Consider the following 23,537-nt stretch of genomic DNA (forward strand, 5'->3'; position numbering starts at 1 on the left):
GACTGAAGTGGCATTTAGCTGCAGAGAAATATGGCTTTTTGTGAATTCTCTGGAGGCAAAAAGAAGCATACACTGTCTTGCCCACAGCTTTAATCACCAAGTGCATTGGGTTAGGGAAGTAATGAGTGTTGTGCTCAGTGTATAGCTTATGTAACTACAACATGTAGAAGTGTGCTAAAGCATAGGGAATATCCTACATGCTACTGTAGTCACGTTTAGGCTCCAGTTTGCATTGTAGGTAATGTTCCGTAGACACTGTGAAGGGGGTAGTAGTTCACACACACCAATTATAAAGGCACTGCCTATTGTGCACTGCATTTTTACTGCCACGGTGACATGCCCACTGGCCAGCCTGCTGTTGATGCCTGCCATACTGCCTGTTGTCTCATGTTTCCTTGTGGGGCATGGACATTATTTTCCCCCTGTGTATTTGGTTACTGAAGTTGTGGTCATAGCTCCAAATTCTTCCCTTTGCCCACAGGGAATTCATAACAGCAAAAGTTATCTACAACTGAATATCATTTCAGCCATGTGGCCCCAACCAAATGTACCACAGGGAACGTCACTCTGCCTAGGCGCCTGAACCCCTTTCAGATGTATGTTCAACTCCAGTAGCTAATATTGCATATTAAAGTTAGTAATGTTAAATGAATAGCAATAAAAAATTAAAAAAAGATTGTCTAATATGCCTTTGCAGTTTAACAAAACCAGCAGTAAGCTGCCTCAGGAGTGTTGTGCTGTTACAGCTACTAATCTGTTACCGAGAGTCACTTAGTGCAGTGTTTACTTACAAAAAAATTGATTTATGGCTATTATAACTCATTCAGAAACTAACTATAGAAATGGAATTGGACATAAGATGGTGCTGCCTCATTTATTATGAAAGTTATGTTGCTTAGCAAGGGAAAGCAAATGGTGGTGTTTTGTTTACTTTTACTTGCTAATGGTAGTGATATTTGTTTAATCCATTTGCTGATCTTTTATCTGCAAAGCAGTTAAAATAACTACCTTCCAAAGAAAAGATGGTTTAGTCAAATCAAAGTTTGAGAAATCAAATACCTCATCACAGTTCATATTATGAGTAATGCTTCTTAACATAGTCCTAGTAGAGACATAAGTGCTATGCTGTTTATCCCTGTTATACTGCCTGTTTAGAAAAATGGGCATTGGGTTGAGAGAATACACAGGCTAAATAACTACATGACAAAATAATTGGTGGCATTGAATACCATAAGTGAACAAGATATTTTTTGTGGCAGTGGATTAACCCATGCTCCTATTTGTATCAGTGTATGGGTGGGAAAGTGTTCAGCATTTTTTTATAAAGCACTGTTTTGGAACAGCAATATAGAAGATTCTTTTACCTATGGTCACCTCAGTCACTCCCCTTATTGTTTGTTTGTATTTCACTTTTCAGTTTCATATTATGAATGGGATCTAAATGGATAAAACTGCAATTTAAAAAACATTTTCACAAAATTAAAATTAGTTGTATAACAAACTAATATATAAAGCAGTTTCAATTATTTTATCCACTGCCTTTGTAGTCTTGTTGACGAACACAGACACAATTCCATATCATAAAAAATATTTTCATCTCCTCTAGGATTCTGTGTCTTAGCCTTCTAAACTAGAAGGAATTCCCTAAATATGTCATTAGATTCATTATTTTGCAAACTATTTACATTTGATTACTGAGAAAATCTGACTGGGTAGGTCCCCGTTTTCAGCAGAGGCCCATAGAGAAAAGCTCCAAAGTATTACAAAAATATTTTCAAAACAATAATTTTATAGTCTTCAAAAATGATACAATAAAAACATATAGTTTAAACAAAGCAAATTAGACATAATGTGAAAACATTTGTAAAGAAGAGATACAACGTATCTTTAGAATGAGACAATGGAGAAACAAACAGTCATCCACAACATAGCTGTCATCCATTTAAATCAAAAAGCTGGGACAAAGTCCAGAAAAATGAGGAATTAAAAAATCAAGGGCACATTTTATTTATTCATATTATTCAGTTAAAGCTATTTTAATACAATGATTCACAGTGATTGTATATTTTGAAAAGAATGATTCTAACTGTAATTATTGATGCAATATAATTCAGTCTGTCATAAAAACAGATTTAAGAGTGCAACAACATTCTGAAGCAGGGTAAGGTACAGCTGAAGATTATGAATCCAAGCAAAATCAGTGACACTTGCAGGTCTTGAACCCTGTGTCCTTAAGAAATGGAGCAACCTTGTTCCCTCACCCACTTATTGAAGTGCTCTGTATCTGTTTTGATGTTTAGTCACTAAAAGTCAGCAGGAGGATATCAGTGACCAATGCTGAGTTCATTTTGTGATATTTTATTGATAACATTCTGAAATCAATTGTTTGTACTTCACTGTTAGCACACTGACCCTTTTCACAAAGATCTCTCACAACTAATCAGTACATTACACTAACCTCTGCTGCACTAAACGAAACAAAAAGAAATCAAACAGAACCCAGTTGGTTCCCATTGCGTGGGGTGTGTTTATAAAATCTTTAAGCAATGATCCATTTCTAGGAGTGAGTATCACAAGATTTACCCATAGTTGTTATGGTGATTGCAAGGGTGAGGATGTTCTTATAATACTTGTATATGGTGAAGCACTGGGGATATCTTAATGTGGAAGCCATTGATTCAGGTAAAGGATAATGCAGTGGTGGAACATCAAGCCAAAAATAATGTTAAAAGACCAGTATCAGGCTCCCATGAAATTAGGATTCTTGTAAAATTTTATGAAACATAAACGATGAAGGTGAATTGAGTGAATTGGAGGAATGAAGCACATGTGTATTCATGCACTCTACATCAAATGAATGATTAATGTCCCCTTTCCCTTTCCTGCATCTGTTTCAGCTACATATGATGCACTTATGCATTCACTTTGCAATAACTATGCAATGAAGTAGGATATTGAGCCATTATTTTAATCTGACTTACAGTAAATGTACATTAATTCAAAACACACACACACACACACACACACACACACACACACACACACACACACACACACACACACACACACACACACACACACATATATATATAGAGAGAGAGAGAGAAAGAGAGAGAGAGAGAGCAATACATCTATTTTTAATAAAAACAGTATTTACACAAATGAACATAACATTCTCAAAGTAACCTAGCTCTACATAGTTAATGCATTCTATAGCAACCACTTTTTTCTCCCTACTACAGATGCAGTAGTTCAGATGAATACCAATCTCCTATGAGCACTTGGAGTTTTGTTTTATTAAAGGACAGTAAAATTCAGATGTGCTGTTAGACATAGGCATTCTTGTCATAGCTAGTGTTGATGTCCCCATCATGTATTTTCAGGGTGCTGGGACGTGCTGAAGCTGCCGCTGTACTCTTTCTTGGTTTGTAGCTGTAGTTATAACTGTTAAGAAAAAAAAAATTGTTAGTTTACTTATTTATGTTTCTGTTAAGCTTGTTAATACTGCATTTTGTAAATCTGTTACTATTTTTGTTTTACTGTAGCAGTCATGTCTAGGAAAGGGCCATGGATGTCCAGGTTATAATACAATAAATAAAATTAGTGGTTAATAATTAAGTAGGATATAAATTATTAAATAAAATTTTATCTCCTGTTCATCTACCAGCTGTCACCGGTGTCCCCTCTCAATCTCAGATGCCAAGAGTTGCGTCTAACTTTCTGGCACTTTTCTAATTTTCTGCTTTTTGCTGGCTCTGTAACACAGCATGATGAAGTTCTATGACCCAGTTTTGATTTGGTGGTGGAATAGTCCAGCAGGGAAGGATGGGAGTGAATTGGTCATGCTGGAACTCTCTCCCAGTGGTGGGAGGGATGTGGTGGTCCCATTCAGCTAAATTGCTCCAGTACAAATGGAAGTTTGCATAACAATAGTAACAACAGGATGGGTGGATGTGGGTTAGGTATTCTAAGCCTGTGATAGTAGTCTTCATATATAGGTGTTGGAGAGCACTTGCATGTCAGTCAAAGGCAAAAATCACCTCAATGATGATGATGATGATGTGGGTGCTTGTCAGCTACCTGGGGTGGAATTAGGAGCATATCAATGACGGAAACTTGTATGATGGCTGTACAAGAGGTAATGGGAATGAGACAGCATAAAAACTTTTCTTGCATTTATTTTCAGAGTTTTATGTTTGTATTTTTTGTATAATAATGCATAGCCTGTGTTCTGGAACTGTGTTAAATACTACTAAATCCAGTGTATCTCTACAAAACCTGTGAGGACTCTGCAGATTTATATCAGATGTCAGCAAACAGTATGTAACAAACGCAAACAAGCTATTCATATTAGTGTTGCAGTCAAATGCAGATACCACAGGGCAGGCAATCAGTTCAGTATTAAGTATGGAAATTTTGTCTTACAGACTTTGGACTCCTAACAATACCTGTAATTTTGTGCAAGTGAGTGTATATATATATATATATATATATATATATATATATATATATATATATATATATATATATATATATACCAAATTCTTTAAGGTATTTACCTTATACTGTGATACCGCCATACTGATAGGGATTTTTAAGGGAAATATTCATTGTTATACCTGCAGCAATGTTTCATACAGGTAATATTGTCATCCACTCTGCACCTAACCCTATCAAGGAGCTTTCTGTTTGGGGCAAATACTGGATTGAGAAATGCACCTAGATAATCTTTGAGTCTGTTAGCCTCCAGTGAATGGGAGGTCTAAAATCCTGCAAGTAAAGAATAACAGTGATGATAGTAATACATTGTAGTAAGTGTTAATGTGCAACAGTCATTAGTCATTGTCCTTCTGGGGTTATAGTGCAGTACATACTGCAGCCAGGTCTATAGAATGAGAGATGAGAGAAGTTGCCATAGGGCAAATTAAGCCTCTCCCATGTAGGCACTAGAGTGGCCTCCATCACAGTCTAAAAGACTGCTAATCCTCAACAGTTCTCAAGCTATTCAAGCAAAACACTCCTTTTAAGGATTGCATCACCACTGAGCCACAAGAGGGAGTATGGAACAGTTATAGCCGTGAACCACAGGAGAATGGCACCATACCACAGAAAAGGAGTTGTTTTCTCTTGGGGATATTTAGTAACTAAAAAGATAGAAGTAAAGTTTGGGGAGAGCAGGGAGGTATGATATATGGTTGGTTTCCTGATTGGGATGTTTCTGGAGCAAATCTTCAGGATCACAACAGCAGCAACTGTACAAAGAAGGAATCTGCATGTCTGTATGGTTGTATAGGCAAATAACGATACTGGGAAAGGGATCAGAGCAGTGCAAGAGACACGTAAGGAAACTGAGTGGGGTCCAAAGTGAATAGGCAACATAGTCTCATTCTCAGAAGTACTTGGTTTCCTACTGAAGCATGAGGCCTAATACATACAGTCTCAACATTTCAAAATAAATAAAACTTCAGCTGCATTTAAAGAAAAAAACATACAACTTGCTCTCATATTTTAAGACTCCTCCACTCCTCAGATCCCTATCTAGAGAGAGAGAGGTGTATAAAACTCTGACTGTTATGCCTGAGAATAAGGTGAATAATCCAAAATACTGAAATCACAGAATTATATATTCACTCATTTATACTTTGTTTCACTATTCTGAGGATCACATTTAAGAGACTCGGACTTTCCAGAAGAACATCAGATATCGCTTGTCAATGATACAGTTAATGGATAATGGTAATGTGGATGACATGGGGTTTACAAATGATTCAACAACTAATGCAGAGCTCAGGGTTTGGGGTTGAGTATAAACTCTGAGAGATTCAAGTCTATATGGATGCAATGGGCTGTCTGGCAGTTAGTGCAAGGAATTAGGGCTATTATCTATTAAAATGCTTCTTTCAACAAATGTGACAATGTATGCCAGACTGAATTTCAGAAAATAATGCCTCAGTCCACCCACCAGCTTGACCAAGCACCAGTGATGTTCATCTTTCTATCTACTCACATAGCTAAAAACTATACTAACTACATAATCTGTGCAACTGCTCCATGAAATATCCTTGCTGCACATGAAAACCAAAGGATAGAATGATAAATCTGTATCTTCCAAGAATATATTGGAAGTTCACAACTTTGAGCTTGATTCATCAGGCTTAATCTGTAAGGATCTCTCATTAATATCCAATGTATAAAAATTATATCAATCAATGGAGAATACGGGTGTAATTGCTAAGCCATCAAATAAACACAGATTCTCCATTATTTAGGCACTTAATGTATTCTTTTCCTTAGAGTTACTGGCACTGTTCTTGGATCTTAGATTACTAATACTGTTTCTGAGGATATTTTGATATAGGCATGTGTACCAACATCCTCTGTAGACCACGGTGGTGCAGCAGTTAGCATTGTCACTTCACAGCAAGAGGCTCTCCAGTTCGATTCTCGGCTGGAGCGCCTTCTGTGTCTGCATGTCCTTCCCATGGCCAAGTGAACTTTGAAGACATGTAGGTAGGTGTGTGCGTGAGTGGGTGTGCCTTCTTTGAAGGTTGGGTGCCAGGCTGGCAAGTCAACACCATAAAAATCCACTGCCAATCATAAGCGGACTGGTGATCCGCTGTGGCGACCCCTAACTGGGAAAAGCCAAAAGACATTACTTTTACCAACATCCTCTACCATGTGTGAGAACTTCTGAAAACAACTAGAGGAAACATTTGAGTTGTAACCTTCTTAAATGAGCGACTGTCTCTGTGCCTGTATGCTACGGAATTTTCACCATATCAAGTTTCTAACATAAAATATAACCTGATGTTTAGGTTACTTCACTGTATTTTTCAAATATACAGCCTGAAATGCATTTTTAGTACTCACAGTTTAAACACTACTGTCCTTTAAGCTTTAATTTATGGCCTGAGTATTAAAGCAAAGTGCATAATGATTTATTCGGTGCCTTATAAATTTAGAGTTTATATGTAAAGTCTGACAAAATCTTACATTCTGCCCTAGTGTTTAGATTATAGTCAATATAACTACCATTAAAAATGAGCTTTTTCTGACCAACAATTGCTTTTGCTACTCCAAGCAATGTGCTACACTTTCTGCATTGCCACAGTGCCCAAAACCTTTTCATTCTTAGCTTCAGTAATATGAAAATTCTGCCAGATAGTCTTATTTCATATCTTGCCTACTCTTGAAATATGATTCTTGTTTCTACACAGCCTGTAAATCTAATTAATACGCATTTCCTTTTCTTGTAACTTCACTTGGTGCATAAAACTTTAATTTTAACTATGCAGCTCCATCTTTGATTCATAGATTATTACTAGGCTAATGACCTGGGGAGGCGGGGGGGCTTTCTAAGCTTAGCCAAGTTTTCCTGAAAGAATAATGATGTCTTGTATCCAAATAGGACATTGACATCCAGGCATTTCTAAGCTACCTCTATCCATAAGGGATATGAGTGCCAGGCCCAGTGTAAATTTCCTATTCCTCATCTACTGGTCTAGATTGAGTTAAACTGGGTAATTGACAAACTCAGCTTCACATGGATGTTCCATAGAAGGGGCAATCTCTGGAACAATATCTGTCTCCCAGCATGTTCTGTTTAAGCCACAGACAAAATTCAGGCCCCTAGACCATGGCTTTGTGTGATTTTTTTTTTCATCATAGTCATTCATTTCCACTTAGTGCTTAGTTTTGATATTTTCAGCAACAGTTTCAGTGTTGCATATTTTTTAGTAAACTTTAACAACACATTTGTAATTCTATTCATTCTTCAGAGATCCATTGCTTTACCTAAAGTCATTTTGGATTCTTTAACCAGTCTGAAATTTCTAATAAATCATATCAAATTCAGTTTTCTGTTCTGTTCTGCAACATAATTCTGAGAGATTAAATGTTTTTCTTTCACCAACAATATGCATTTAAGTGCCCTCTTTTAACTGCTAATTTGTGTCTCTGACATTCAGAAGCTTTGCACATTGTACATTTTCTGTTTTTTTTTTTTTTTTTTTTTGCAAGTTAGCACAGGGTAAGGTACAACACAGACATCATAATCTCAGTTTTCTGGCAAGTTACAATGCATCTCACCAGGCTTTGGTGTTTGCAGTGGAGTTATTTTAACATTTATTAACCAGGTACATGGTCTGGTCCACAGACTCCTTTTCAGCCGTGACCTGAACCATGAAGGCAAAACAAAAAGTTACAGTATATTTAGTATAGTATACAACAAATAATATAACAATATAACAAATATACAGAAAACAAAATGATCAAATAGCAAAAATGCATTAAGAACAAACCAGGGAAAAATAATGTTGATAAAAGCAAATCTGTAGGCTACATTGTAGAAATGAAATACACTTTATAGCCCATACAGGAACTAAAGGTAAGTTGCTAAAATGTTGCCACTGAGCTTCAGTTAGTGGAAGACGCTTCATTGTTTACAAAAAAGAAAAAACACAAACTCGTTATTTTAACAAAGCAAAGCAGTTGATGGTTTAGTGCTCTGCAAATGTGATAAGAAACAGAATATTTTGCATGAAATATTACTTGAAAATCTTAAAACTGAAAAATATGATAGAGACTTAAACTACTACTGCTTAAAGTTGTGATACTGTAGTGTGCCATGTTGGGACAGAGGCAGGAAACACTATTGACCATAACAACAATTGGAGGGTGACATGCTAGGAATGAAGAAGGACAGAGTAGGAAAAGAAGACCTGCACACCCTGACATAGGAGGAGAAGATGGACAGGAAAACACAGCAACAGAAATAATAAATCACAAGAAACAAGAATGCTGAAGTTCCTCAAATCACTAGTCAGTGCATAAGTAATCGAGGGCTGGAGGAAGGCAGCTATGGTATTGTTAGGTGGGGGTGCAAGAAAAGTGTTTGGAATACAGTCTTGTTTGCTTAATGGTATTGGCACAAAAAACAGAGAATCTTGTGTTAAAATGGGTAGCATTCCCAGAGGACGTGACAAGCCTCCTCACTAAAGACACAAACACAGATGCAGTAGTAGTTTGAAAAAAAGTCTAAGGAAGGATTTGGAAAACTTGATCAAGTATGCAGAAATGTGGCAGATGAGGTTCACTGCAGACAACATAAAGTACTAAATTTGCACCACAACAACTCTGAAGAAATATTAGCTGAGGGAAGTAGAAGTGATACCATTAGAGTAATAAAAACATGGAGATTTTGATTGCACATGGAGTGGACTACCTTAAGTGAAGAAATAGCAAACAGTGCTGAGGTGCACTCTTAGAGGATTTGTTCTCAGAAGCACATCTGTAATATCTTTGCTGTCTCATCATCTCCATGGTGCAGATTAGGTTCAACTAGCTTCCTTGGGGGCCAGAGAAGCCAACATGCAGGGAGAGGAATGATGAGGGAATAGCCTGCTGTCTCTCAAGGCAGCAGGGGGATGGGGTGGTCACCTGGTGGGAAGGTACATTGATACCTGCTTCCAGTTGTGACTGGGAGGGCAGGATAAGGATAACAAGTAAGTGGGGATTATGAAAGGTGTGCATCACTGCAGAAGCTGAGCACTCCCCTTGTAATACCCCATTATATGGGAACAAAAACTGGCATGCACTTAGGATTGAAATGTGTAGTAAAAAGCCTGTAACAATGTGAATACTCAGACACTGAAACACAGAGGACATAACACCTTTTATTGGAAAAACATAGGATTAACAATTACTTGAGATTTTAGACTAGGAGCCCTTCATTGAGAGCTGTTAATGATATATACAGTGCTTAAGTATCCTCTTGTGTTTTGAAAGGGAGATACAGAATTTCTTTCCCAATGGCTAAAAATGACTCTTAAAAAATGCCATTGTGAAAAGAAAGTGTGCATCTGGACACTTAGTATTACAACTATACTGGCATATGAGTTTGTGGGTCTGCAACTTTGAAAGAATAAGTTATGACCCGCTGTAAAGGTAAAGGTTCTCCCTGCATGTTACATTAGTACTCATTTAGCAGTGAAGATAACAGTTCATGAAACTACTCTGACAATTATTTGGAAAATAAATCAAAATAAAAGAGATGTGTATGGACATTAGGTAAATCTTAGAGAAGCTGTAGTTTATATATTTTTTTAGTTTCAAAAAAGTATAAATTGTGAAACAAACTTTGATTAAAAGAAAATGTGAATTTCCACTAATGTGAACTGTGGTATTATGAAAAAGGCAGAGATTAGATTACAATATATGGATGTTCTATGCAATTAGTTCACTATATAGACTGTGGTGTAGCTATCTAAAAGAGAAGAAAAAAAATCAGTCTATGGTTATGACATATGAGCAGCAGCAGATCTGACTGAACAAAGTTTTGTTATGCTGTTAAGATTTTTCTAAATATTAAGGTATTTCTGAACAAGGTTATACTTACTAGAACTTTACTTTATTTAACTGCTCTCTCATTATAAATAAAACATAACACCAGTAATTTTAAAAGTACTGCTAACTTTGTAAGCATTTTGGACTTAAGTAAACTCAGCAAAAATCATAGGTTCATGGGTTCATAGGTAAGCACTAGGCTATCTGCCCGAGGGCATCTATATGTCTAGCCAGAATGTGTTGGCCTTTACTGCCCCCTTAAATTAGTTCCCTGTGCTTCTGTCCAGCAGAGCCATTAGTTCCCTGTACCTCTGTCCAGCAGAGCCACTGCTGTGATCCCCGAGGTAAATTTTCTGTCTCCCATCCACCCGTCAAGGTTTGTCTTGAAGAGTGTTAGTGAGGGGCTCTGCCTAATGTAGATTGGAATCCTGTTCCAAAGCATGGGGAGTCTCTGGGACAGGAATCTATCCCTTCAGCATGTCCTATATATCGTTGTGGTGAGGTTTAGAAACCTAGAGCGTGTGGCTCTCAGGGATTTGTTTTTATTTTAGGTGGAGCATGTCCATCAATTCTGGGTTGAGCATTGCCTTGTATGTCAGGCAGAAAGCACCTCTGAGTAAGCAGTATGCAACCGAGTACAGCTGGAGTTTCTTCAGTCGGGCTGTATAGGGCATCTGTTTCAGGCCAGTAATCCTCTTGATGAGGTACTTCTGTGGTCTTTCCAGCTGTTGCAGGTGTCTTGTAAGGTACATCCCAAATGGGGCATTGTACTCTATGATGGGTCTGATGTGTGATGGGTAGAGGGGCACAATAACTTCATTTGTTCTAGATGCTAACCCTTTTTGTGATTAGGTGGGTCACATAGAAGGATTTTCCAACCACCTTGGCAATATGATTACAAGAGGAGAGATTGCTATCTACTTGGGTCCCCAGATTCCTTATTACATTTTCTGTATTTAGGGGACTATGACATCTGTGGTAGTTCATGGGTACTTTGTTTTTTCCAAAGGGGATGACTATGCACTTTTTGGCATTTGGCTTGTGGCCATGATTTTGACACCAGCTATCCATCTCAGTAAGACCCTTCTGGAGGATGTCTGTATCAGCTGGAGAGTCAGTTATGGCCCCCTGTTTGCAGTCGTCTGCGAACTTTGTCAGCCATAGTCCTCCTGTGCTTGCCTGTACCTCTGAGAAGTATATACCGAACAGGAGGGGTCCCAGGACTGAGCCCTGGGGGATGCCACTTGTAACCAGTTTAGAGATGGACCTAGAGCCTGAAACTCTCACCATATGGGTTCTATCTGTAAGCCAAATGGCAACCCATCTCGTGATGTAGGGGTTTATATTCAGGCTGGTGAGCTTGTCTATAATACCAGAATGGGGAATGCTGTCAAAAGCCTTTGCGAGGTCTAGGTAGGCTGTGTGGACCTCCTTTCCCTTGTCTAAAGCTTTGGTAACTGTCTCAAAGAAGTCCACCAGGTTTAAGAGGCATGATCAGCCCTTAACAAAGCCAAACTGGGTTGGGTCCAATGTTTGAAGGTTCCCAATGTCTCTGTCAATTACTTCCATGATGATGCGCTCCATAGCCTTGCAGACCAGGCTAGTAAGGCTTATAGGGCAATAGTTCCCGGGGTCCATTGTGGCTCCACCTTTGTGGAGTGGGATAACTGTTGCTGTGTGCCATTCTATGGGTATATAGCCTGTAGAGAGGCTGAGTTTGAACAGTGTGTTTAGGTGAAGGGTTATTTCATTTTGGAACTCATGTAAGACACAGCCTGGGACACTATCTGGTTCCATTGAAGCTGTGTTTTTGGCTTTGGATAGGGCTGTTTTAACCTGTGTGTCAGTGATTGTCGGAGCTCTACATTCTTCTGGTATGGTTATGAGCCCTTTAGGGAGTGAAAGGGGGAGAAGTTTGCACTAAACCTGTCTGCCAGAATGTTGGCAATATTAGTCGGTTCAGTGTATTTTGTGCCATTCTGCACTAACTCAGAGGAGATCTGAGAGTTTCCACTTAGGTTCTTGACATAACTAAAGAACGCTTTGTGGTTATCTTTGAAGTCCTTGGCAATTTTTCTTTCGAAGCTAGCCTTGGATGATTTTATGAGGGATCATAGTTTCTTGCTGATACTGATCAGGTATGTTTATTTATTTATTTATTACATGTCCATTTTCAGCCACAGTGACAGTAATTAATACATAAAGATCATACAAAAGAAAAATACAAAAAACATAATTACACTCATACAAAGGAAGAGATACAGTAAGGTGTTAATTATACTAAAAAATAAACATTAAAAGTGTAAGAACTAGGAGTTTGTTTGAGGCATAAAAACTACTGATATTTGTAGGGTTTGATTAAGTTATTCAGAGCTGGTGTTTTTCAGGTTGGTTCAGGATTTTAAATGCTTCTATAAGTTGGGTCTGTTTTAGAGAAGGTTAGGGTATTCAATCAATCTATCTAGGTTAGGTTAATACAGTGATGTGTTCTGTAAGGCATTCCTGTGGCAAATCTAGCAATATGATTAGTTAATGGTTTTAATGGTCTGGTTGATATGAATATCAAATTTGAGTTTGTTATCTATGGAGACGGAGTAGATAGAAAAGGATAAGAGGTGTCTTTTGCGTGGGATGGAATAGTAGTAATTTTGTTTTGTTTGGATTCAGGATCAAATTTTCTACTGATATAAAAGCATTGAGTTTTTTTGGCTAATAGGTTAAGGAGATGTGTCAGAACAAACTAGTGTGCTGTCATTTCTGTTGTGAGATTGAGTAAAGAGAAGAAGAAGAGTAGTGGTGTTGTGGTGGGGGGGTAAAGCCATGTTGTTGTGAGTTGGTTTGTAATTTGTATGGATAAAGATGTAAAGAAGTTGTTGTGTATGCTCTTCTCCATGATTTTTTGGTGAGGTGTGACAGTATTGCTATGGGCCTATGGTTTGATAGTTGTAGACCAGACCATCTTTGTGTATGTATATGACATGGGATTTTTCCATAAAAGATGGAATTTTAGATTCATATGGTTCAGATTGAAGAGATAGGATAGGGAAAGCAATGGCATCTGCTGCTATCTGTAGATATTCAGCTGGGAGAAGATCTGCAGAGAGTATGTCTTTCCTTTTTGGGATTTTACTCTTTTCTGTACTAGTTTCCTCCTTCTATTGTATAGCTTGTTTATGGTGGGGGTCCACCAGACTAGTTTCCTTTACTTGGAAGAGTGAGTCTTGGTTTTGCTTGGGATAGCACAATCCATGCATTCTTGCAGGTGCTCATAGAGTGCCTTTGTAAGGGATTTAGCAGCTTGGACAGCATTGTCCTTTAGCATGGGGGCTGTGAACCTTTCCACCTTGGTCTTAAGTAACGTGAAGTTTACTTTTGAAAATTTTTTCATGGTGGTTTCCTTCATTGTGGGTGGGGGCGGAATGTGGATATCCAGAGTGATTAGTCTATAGTCTGATCTAACCAGCAAGGGGTTGACCTCCGGTGAGGAACACTGGTCGCCCATGTTGGTGATGACCAGGTCCAATATGTTGTCACCTCTGGTGGGGGTGTTGAACAGTTGATCCAGGGCGTTCAAGTTTATAAATTCTAGGAAGCGTTGGGCAAGGGAGTTAGTACTTGAGTAGTTTTCCAGTTAATGTTTGGGTAATTTAAATCACCCAGTACTGGGGCATTTGGTAGGACCTTCATATTTTCCAGTGTCTCCAGAAATGTGGAATGGGGGTCCTGGGTCATGGTGGGTGATCTGTAGCAAGCTACAATTTGAATTGCAGTTTTGCCCATTGTTGTCACCTCTGGTGGGGGTGTTGACCAGTTGATCCAGGGCATTCAAGTTTATAAATTCTAGGAAGCATTGGGCAAGGGAGTTAGTACTTGAGTAGTTTTCCAGTTAATGTTTGGGTAATTTAAATCACCCAATACTGAGGCATTTGGTAGGACCTTCATATTTTCCAGTGTCTCCAGAAACGTGGAATGGGGGTCCTGGGTCATGGTGGGTGATCTGTAGCAAGCTACAATTTGAATTGCAGTTTTGCCCATTGTTGGTTGCATATGGATGATCTCTGAGGCATCGTGCTGCACCACTAACCTGGAGGTGTGGGTATCCTTGATGAATATTGATACACCCCCACCTTTTGTGTTTCGGTCTGGGTTCTGTGGCTGAACAGTATGGTATGAGTTATAGCCTGGTAGTGCTGGGGTGCTCTCTGGAGCCTTAAACCAGGTTTCTATTACTGCACAGATATCGATGTTCTACATACTGAGGAGTACCTCAAGTGCATGCATTTTGAGGTTTAGACATCTGGCATTGAGTAGCATTAACCTCTGTTTTTGGTTACTTGTGCTATTTATGGTGGTGGGTTTGTCTTTTGAGCCTTGCCTAAAAAAGGCACTATGGGGGTGGCAAAAGCTTTGGCCAGTATTTGAAAGCCTAAGGGTGACAGGTGCAAGCCATCTCTTGTGAAGCAAAGTGGCTTGTTGAGCATGTCATCCCAAGCGGACCGATACTGGATCCCCTTTGAATGACACCAGAAACTTAGTCAATTGTTGAATTGGTCATTTTTTCTTTATACTGTGGCATCATTCTTGGTGAGGGCAGGATGCTACTCAGGGTCAGGGTCATACCAGCCCAGGCTATGTGATCAGAGAGCTCTTCCATGTCTCTTTTCATGTAGTCCAAGGAGATACATCTCAGGTCATTCACACCAAAATGGACAATGACAGAGTCATATTTGTACTTGTTCTGGAGCGACCTGAGTGCTTGTGTTATGTGGTGGATCCTGTTGTCTGACAGGCAGCTAACCATAACCTTCTCCTTGTCCAGCCTAGTCAGTGGGATATCAGTGTGCCTGACTATAGAGTTGCCTATTACTAATGTGTTGGGTATGTTATTTTGCCTTAAGAGCTGTGTTTGTATGGCACACTGATTATGTGAAGTATGTGTTTCATGGTTTGTGATGGAGTGTGGAGGTTGCTTGGGTGTCTGCTTTGGAGGTCTCTGTTGCATTTGCAGATTTTTATTTAGAGCCTCCGAGTATGTTTTCATGTATTTATGTGTGTTACTTGCCAGTGTTGGTTTAGTAGGTCTATGTGAGACTGGTGGTGTGTTGAAAGTATTTCTCTTCTCCTCTTGACTGTCAGTTCCAGTCTTGGGTTTATAGGTTCATAGGTAGGTACTAGGATATCTGCCCGAGGGCATTTATAAGCCTAGCCAGAGTATGTTGGCTTTCACCACCCCATTGATTAATTAACTAAGCCTCTGTCAAGCAGAGCCAATGAAGTGATCCCAGGGGTGTATTTTCTGTTACCCATCCAGTCGTTAAGGTTTCTCTTGAAGAGTGTTAGTGAGGGGCTCTGCCTAATGTAGTTAGGAATTTTGTTCCAAAGCATGGGGAGTCTCTGTGATAGGAATATATCCCTCCAGCATGTTCTATTTACTGTTGTGGCAAGGTTTAGCTTACTTGAGCTCATGGCTCGCAGTGACTTGGATTTCTTTAGGTGGAGCATGTCCATCAATACTGAGTTGGACATGGCTTTGTAAGTCAGGCAGAGATCACATCTGAGTAAGTGATATGCCACTGAGTACAGCCGGAGTTTTTTCAGTCAGTCTGCATAGGACATATGTTTGAGGCCAATAATCCTCTTGGTGAGGTTCTTTTGTGGTCTTTCCAGCTGCTGGAAGTGCCTTGTGAGGTACATCCCAAATGGGGCATTGTACTCTATGATGGGTCTGATGAGTGACAAGTAGAGGGGCACTATAACCTCTTTATTTCTAGATGTGAACCCTTTAGTAATTAGATGGGCCACGTAAAAGGATTTCCTAACTACTTTGGCAATATGATTGTCAAAGGAGAGATTACTATCTATCTGGGTCCCCACATCTCTTATTACCTTTTTCTGTATTAAGGGGACTGCCACCTATGTGGTAATTTGTGGGTGTTTTGTTTTTCCCAAATGGGATGACTGTGCATTTTTTGGCATTTAGCTTGAGGCCATGACTTTGACACCAGGTATCCGTCTCAGTAAGGCCTTTTTGGAGGATGTCCGTGTCAGCCGGAGACCCAGTTTGCAGTCATCGGCGAACTTCATTAGCCCTAGTCCTCCTGTGTTTGCCTGTACTTCTGAGAAGTATATGCCAAACAGTAGGTGTCCCGGGACCGTGCCTTGTGGGACATCACTTGTGACTGGTTTAGAGTCGGACTTGGAACCTGCTATTCATACTGCGTGAGTTCTGTCTGTAAGCCAGTTGGCAACCCATCTTGTGATGTAGGGGTTTATGCTCAGGCTAGTGAGTTTTTCTATAATACCTGAGTGAGGAATGGTGTCAAATGCCTTCGCGAGGTCAAGGTAGGCTGTGTGAATCACCTTTCCCTCATCTATGGCCTTGTTGACTGTCTCAAAGAAGTCAACCAGGTTTAGTAGGTATGATCTGCCCTTAACAAAGCCGAACTGGGTTGGGTCAAGTGTTTGGAGGTTCCCAATGTCTTTGTTAATGAGTTCCATGATGATGTGCTCCATAGCCTAGCAGACCAGGCTAGTCAGGCTTATGGGGCGATAGTTACCAGGGTCAGTTGTGGCCCCTCCTTTGTGGAGCAGAATAACCATTGCTGTGCACCATTCTATGGGCACGTAGCCTGTGGAGAGGCTGAGGATGAACAGCATGTTTAAGTGGGGGGTTAGTTCATTCTGTAGTCCATGCAAGATGCATCCTTGGACATCATCTTGCCCCACTGATGCTGTGTTTTTGCCTTTTGAAGGGGCTGTTTTCACCTGTGTATCTGTGATTTCTGGGACACCACACTTTTCTGGTATTGTTGTGGACCCTTTTGGAGGTGAGAGGGGTGTGAAGTTTGCACTGAATCTATCGGCCAGGATGTTGGCAATATCATCAGTAGGTTCAGTATATGTTGTGCTATTTTGCACTAGCTCAGAGCATATCTGTGAGTTGCCACTTAGATTCTTGGCATAGCTAAAAAAGGCTTTGTGGTTATCTTTCAAATCCTTGGCTATTTTTCTTTTGGATGATTTTAAGAGGGACCTTAGTTTCTTACTGATACTGATCAGGGATATCTTTCCTTCTTGGGATTTTCTTTTTTTCTGAACTAGTTTCCTCCTTTTATTGTATAACCTGTTTATGGCAGATGTCCACCAGATGGGTTTCCTTCTCTTAGGGGAGTGAGTCTTGGTTTTGCTAGGGATGACATGATCCATGCATCCTTGTAGGTGCTCATAGAGTGCATTTGTAAAGGATTCTGCATCTTGGGCAGCATTATCCTTTAGCGTGGGGGCTGTGAAACTTACCACCTCTATCTTAAGTAAGGTGAAGTTTGCTTTAGAAAAGTTTTTCACTGTGGTTTCCTTGGTTGGGGATGGTGGTGGGGTGTGGACATCCAGAGTGATTAGTTTATGGTCTGATCTAACCAGTGACAGGTTGACCTCCAGTGTGGAACACCTGTCACCCATGTTGGTGATGACTAGGTCCAATATGTTTTCACCTCTGGTAGGGGAGTTTACCAGCTGATCCAGGGCATTTGAGTTGATAAATTTCAGGAAGCGCTGAGACTGGGAGTTTGTACTCAAGTAGTTTTCCCAGTTAAAGGTGGGGTAATTGAAATTATATATCAGGGTGTTCAGTAGGACCTTCATGTTTTACAGTGTCTCCAGAAAGGCAGAGTGGTGGTCCTGGGTCATGGAGGGTGATCTGTAGCAGGCCACAATTTGCATAGCAGATTTGCCTGATTTTAGTTGCACATGGATGATCTCAGAGGTATCATGCTGCGCCGCTAACCTGGAGGTGTAGGTATCCTTGATGAATATGGACACACCCCCTCCTTTTGTGTTTTGGTCCATGCTCTGTGGCCAAAATGTGTGGTATGAGTTGTAGCCCGGTAGTGCTGGAACTCTCTGGGCCTTGAACCAGGTTTCAGTTACTGCACAGATGTCGATGTTATCCATACTGAGGAGTGCTTCAAGCATATGCATTTTGAGATTTAAACTCCTGGCGATGAGTAGCATAACCCTCAGTTTTTTGCTAGTTGTGCTGTTTACGGAGGTGGGTTTGACTTTTGTGCCTTGCCTAAAAAAGGCACTATGGGGGCAGCAAGACCCTTGGCCAGTATTTGAAAGCCTAGGGGTTACAGGTGTAAGACGTCTCTTGCGAAGCAGTGCGGCTTGTCGAGCATGTCGTCCCAGGCTGACAGACACTGGATCCCCTTTGAATGACACCAGAAGCTTAGCCAATTGTTGAAATTGATCATTTTTTTCTTTATACTGAGGTATCATTCTTGGTGAGGGCAGGATGCTACTCAGGGTCAGGGTCATACCCGCCTGGACTACATGATCAGAGAGCTCTTCTATGTTTCTTTTCAGCTTAGTCGCTTGGTTGATGAGGGGTGGATAAAGAGCCTTGCCCTGCTGGGCAATCAAGTGTCAGGATATATTAGTGCTTGCTATTAGGTCTGAGCAAGTGCTGGACTGTAGGATAATTTGTGAGTGCTTAGGTTGAGAGTTAGACTAGTTTCAAGAGAAAAACTGAAGAGGAGACTTAGTGGAGCCGGGAATAATTTAACCGTAGCTAACAGGTGCTGCCCGGCAAGCAAAACCATGCAAACGCAGTTTTTAAACTACTAACTTCTGGGCTGGAACCACTCCTCCAGGGACAGATGACTGCTCAAAGCTCCCTTTCTCACAGGTGAACAGAGAAACTTCCCTCTATCCAAGTAAGGTATGGGCAACTCAGAAACTTGTAACACAGCCCTGAATTCAGCACTAGCCTGAAAACTGGACTATACTAGCTTAGAAGGGTGGTAACCAAAGAATGTTTGTTTTTTTTTTTTTTTGAAAAGATAGGTAAAAACAATAAAAAGTACACTTAAAACAGCTTTAAACGACTACAAGTGATCAGAAAAGGCTATCGTACTTTAATGTGTAGCCTACAACAGTTAAACAAATTATTTAAACAAAAAACGACTTTTTAAAAGTGCAGGCAGTCAAATAAGTACAATATATAAATAACAAGCTTTTAAATCACAATAAATGCTGGAAAATCAGCGTCTAGGCAGAAAGCAGTTAAGTACATCAAGAAAATACAGAAAACTGATACTTAATCACTTCAAAGACTCTCTTTTAAGCTAGAAGGCTTGTATCATTTTAAGGCTTTTTAGTGCTTTCCAGTAGGTTAGTTACAGGAACGATGGGAAACAAGCGCAGATGTGGTCTTTTAAACCAGGAAGTTTAAATAGATGGACAGCTTCCCAAATTATCAATAAACTACAATTCCTGGGCCAAGAACCACTCCTCTTGTGGTAGACAGGCTACCTAGTACTTACCACTCCCACTGATAAGCTAGAAGGCTCCACTCCAACACAAAGGCCTGGGAGGCTCAGAAGCTTACAAACAGTCCTGGATACAGCAAATCTGTAATTACATGAAAGGTGGGGATCAAGCGCAAACATGGGCTTTAAAACCAGAAAGTTGAGAGAGAGATGGAAAAACTGCCAAATGGCCAATAGCTACAATTTCTGGGCCAGGAACCACTCCTGTTGTGGTAGATAGGCTACTTAGTGCTTACCACTCCCACTGATAAGCTAGAAGGCTTCCTTCCAACACAGAAAGGCTTGGGGGGCTCAGAAGCTTACAAAGAGTCCTGGATACAGCAAATCTGTACCTGGACTAGACTAGTTACAGGAAAGGCAGGGAACAAGCACAGATGCAGGCTTTTAAGCCAGCAAGTTGAAAGAGATGGAAAACTGCCTAAACAGGCAATAAACTACAATTTATGGGCTAAAACCCACTCTTCTGTGGAATATAGGCTACCTAGTGCTTACCACTCCCACTGATAAGCTAGAAGGAAAGGCTTCGGGGGCTCAAATGCTTACCAACAGTCCTGGATACAGCAAGTCTGTATTTGGACTAGACTAGCTACAAGAAAGGCGGGAAACAAGCAGAAATGCGGCTTTTAAACCAAAAAGTTGAAAGAGATGGGAAAAAAACTGCTCAAATGGCCAATAAGGTACAAGTTCTGGGCCAGGAGCCACTCCTCTTGTGGTAGATAGGCTACCTAGTGCTTACCACTCCCACTGATAAGCTAGAAGGCTTATCAATGGGAGACAGCTTTGCCTCCAGTTTGGCTGTATAATTGCATATCTCGCATAAGTTAGTGTTTGGTGGTAGGAGGAGAGGGTTGTCTGTGTACATGAGGCAGTTGTAACATTGCCTCAAAATGCCCAGATTCACCAATTGGACTGGAGAGTACACCTGAAACTGCCCTTTGGACATGCCTGAATAGGTAAAGTGAGCTGTTTTACTGATTGGTTGGTAGGGATGAATAGAGAGTCTTGTCCTTCTTAACAGTATAGGGGGGTCTAGTGCTAGGGTTAATTAGTGCTTGCTATGGGTTTTGAGCAAGTGCTGGGCTGTGAAATGAATGGAATGAGTGCTTAAGTTGAAAGTTTGTCTAGTTCCAAGGGAAAAATTGAAGAGTAGACTTCGTGGAGCCGGGAATACTTTATCCCTAGCTAACTGGTGCTGCCCAGCACGCAAAACAGCATCAAAATCAAAATCAAAATGCAAGTTCAAACAAGCTTCTGAATTAGCTTAATTTCCATTGTTGCGCTTTCTGGGGTATACATAAATATCCTTGAACTGCAACTTGCCAGTCTGATTGACAGTGATCAGACACTGGAAAAATTGTGTCATCCTTATAAGAAAGTCCAGAGTAAAGGAGAAATGGCACATATGACACATGGTGCAAACTAACTATTTCCTGGATTGGTGAAAGTGCATATTCATAGAGTGTGTTGTGGAGCCATGGAATAAACCAGAAATTTAGAATGTTCACCCGGTGCCTGATGCCAGTCCCCAGTGTTTCAGCCCACCATCTTAGCTTTTCTAGGAAAGAGCAAAAAAGGGCTTTGGCTTATTAAAAGCTGACTGATGTATCAGCTTCTATAGCACCCCCCAACCTTTTCAACTTTTCAGGTGAAGAATGAAAATGTAAAAAAAAAACTTCAGCTTACTGTAGAAAGCCGATTTGTGCATTTGCTACTACAGCAGCCAATCAATGATGCCCTTTCAACTCTTTGACTAAAGAGCAAAACTATATGCAGTAATTGAGACAGAAAAGAACTAATCTGTCTGGGTAGCTTACATGGTTTAAACTGCGAGATTTAGTTATATAAGGTTTTTATATGGGTGCATTTCAAAGGGACATTGTATTTGATAACAGGATTGCTAAGTGAGAATTATAGAAAGATAAGTGCAACCTGAAATATAAATAATACCCTCTCAGGTAATCTGCATGAGGCATTATGACTTCTTGATCACAAGCGAGATGTGGTAGTGAGAAGAGAGGTCACTGGACACATAGGTAGCCAAGTCTATGAAAGTCATTTGAGGGAACCCATTAGTACAGTAAGAGATGGTTATGAGATTTAACAAACATAATGATGCTGTTATTCTTAGTATTTAGAGTGAGCCCATGATTAATACAACAGGTTTTTTATAAGTATCTGTGTATGCTTATACATACAATGTAGCACTACTACAGTTGTGTTCTGACATGCACTACTGCAGTTGTGTTCTGACATGCACTACTGCAGTTGTGCTCTGACATGCACTACTGCAGTTGTGCTCTGACATGCACTGCTGCAGTTGTGCTCTGACATGCACTACTGCAGTTGTGCTCTGACATGCACTACTGCAGCTGTGTTCTGACATGCACTACTGCAGTTGTGTTCTGACATGCACTACTGCAGTTGTGTTCTGACATGCACTACTGCAGTTGTGTTCTGACATAAAGCAAGATACAGCATTTTAAAATATCTGTGGAGACCAACATTTAATACTATACTACAGAATTCAAAAAAGGCAAGGGGGGTACAGATTGTCAGCAGCACAGGATTACTGTGTGCCATAAATTGCATTTGTTTGATGTCTAATAGTCTGTGACCCCAATGGTGTTGAGACATTCTGCCTAACAAAACAGCATTTTACAATAACTCTGGAAAACCACATTTAGTACTGTACTTTTCTGGCTACAAGTGTCAGTATTCTGCTGACAGATCACCAAAATAGTGCTGTTTTGTAGTAATAAGCTCTGTTCCAAAATATCCAAACTATACTAAGAATACAGCTGTAATATGGAAGGGATCTTGGTCAGATATTACCCACTCCACTTTATGGCACAGGAGAAGTAATATATGCTTTTAAAGTCATGACAGAGACAATGGTAGCAAAGTAGAATTGTTGAAGTAGAACTGCAACATTACAAAAAGCCTTTAAAATGTCTACAGAGACTAACATTTAAAGTACTGTTGGATTATAAAAAAAAAGTTTGGACACAGGTGCTAGCAGCACAGTTATAGCATTAGTATGCACTGGCAAGCCTTATTCTGAGATGTCAACAATGTGATTCAGTATATTTAGACTATGCAACTTGGTACCCTGAGGCTATTCCTCCAAGAAAGGCTAATTCTAACTCTATAGTTGTGTTATTTTCCAAAGTAAGGAGACCTAAGGAAGTCACACACGACTTGTTTCTTCTATACTCACTGTCACTATACAGGCATCTTGCATATATGCTGAGCAGATCTTTATTTGAAGAACAATTATAGAGTATTAGATACAAAAGTTATCCTTTGCAATTCAGGTAAATGACCACAGAAGTTCATCTCACTGCCCCCTATCAAGTGTACATGTATATGCTGATTGTGATTTAACTCTTATAGCTTGCTTTGCCCTTCTCCTACCTCCATTCTCACCCATCGCTAATATAACTATTGGGAAATACCCTCCTCTTACAAACACATTATTACATCTCTTATGTACTCCCTTCTAATGTACTAACCCAAATTACATCCTTCACAACATTCTGTGCAACTCACTAACACAATCTAATCCACCCATAAAGAAATTTAGGTTGTTTATCCTTTTCAGTTAAACAGACCGTACTAAAATGTCACATATCTCCTCCCTAACAACAGCTATACAATTAGTGCTCCTAATATTAATAATGGACTACCAGTCCCCCTGCATCAGTATTGCTTACTTTAAATACCTCCAAATTAAGCCACAGTACTTCAAAAGTTATGCTTTGCTAAACTCAAGCCAGTATCTTAACAACTGCACCTTACATAACTTACAATATCTCCCTACAAATAAATATCCATTAAAAAAAACTGAGCTCCTCAGAGGAAAAA

At 39.9% G+C, this 23,537-nt stretch overlaps 1 protein-coding gene across 1 annotated transcript in view; it reads right to left on the reverse strand.

Annotated features, from left to right (window-relative positions):
* Positions 1-3,083: 3,083 nt before the first annotated feature.
* Positions 3,084-23,537, reverse strand: part of CLDN15 (claudin 15) — a 338,195-nt gene continuing 317,741 nt past the window's right edge. The window contains exon 5 of the mRNA XM_044076077.1: positions 3,084-3,444. Coding sequence (XP_043932012.1) covers positions 3,327-3,444 — 118 coding nt within the window. The 3' untranslated portion in view covers positions 3,084-3,326. The remainder of the gene's footprint in view (positions 3,445-23,537) is intronic.

The sequence above is a fragment of the Protopterus annectens genome, chromosome 7.part0 (assembly GCF_019279795.1).
Source record: "Protopterus annectens isolate FY-2018-M chromosome 7.part0, PAN1.0, whole genome shotgun sequence".
Lineage (NCBI taxonomy): Eukaryota > Metazoa > Chordata > Ceratodontiformes > Protopteridae > Protopterus > Protopterus annectens.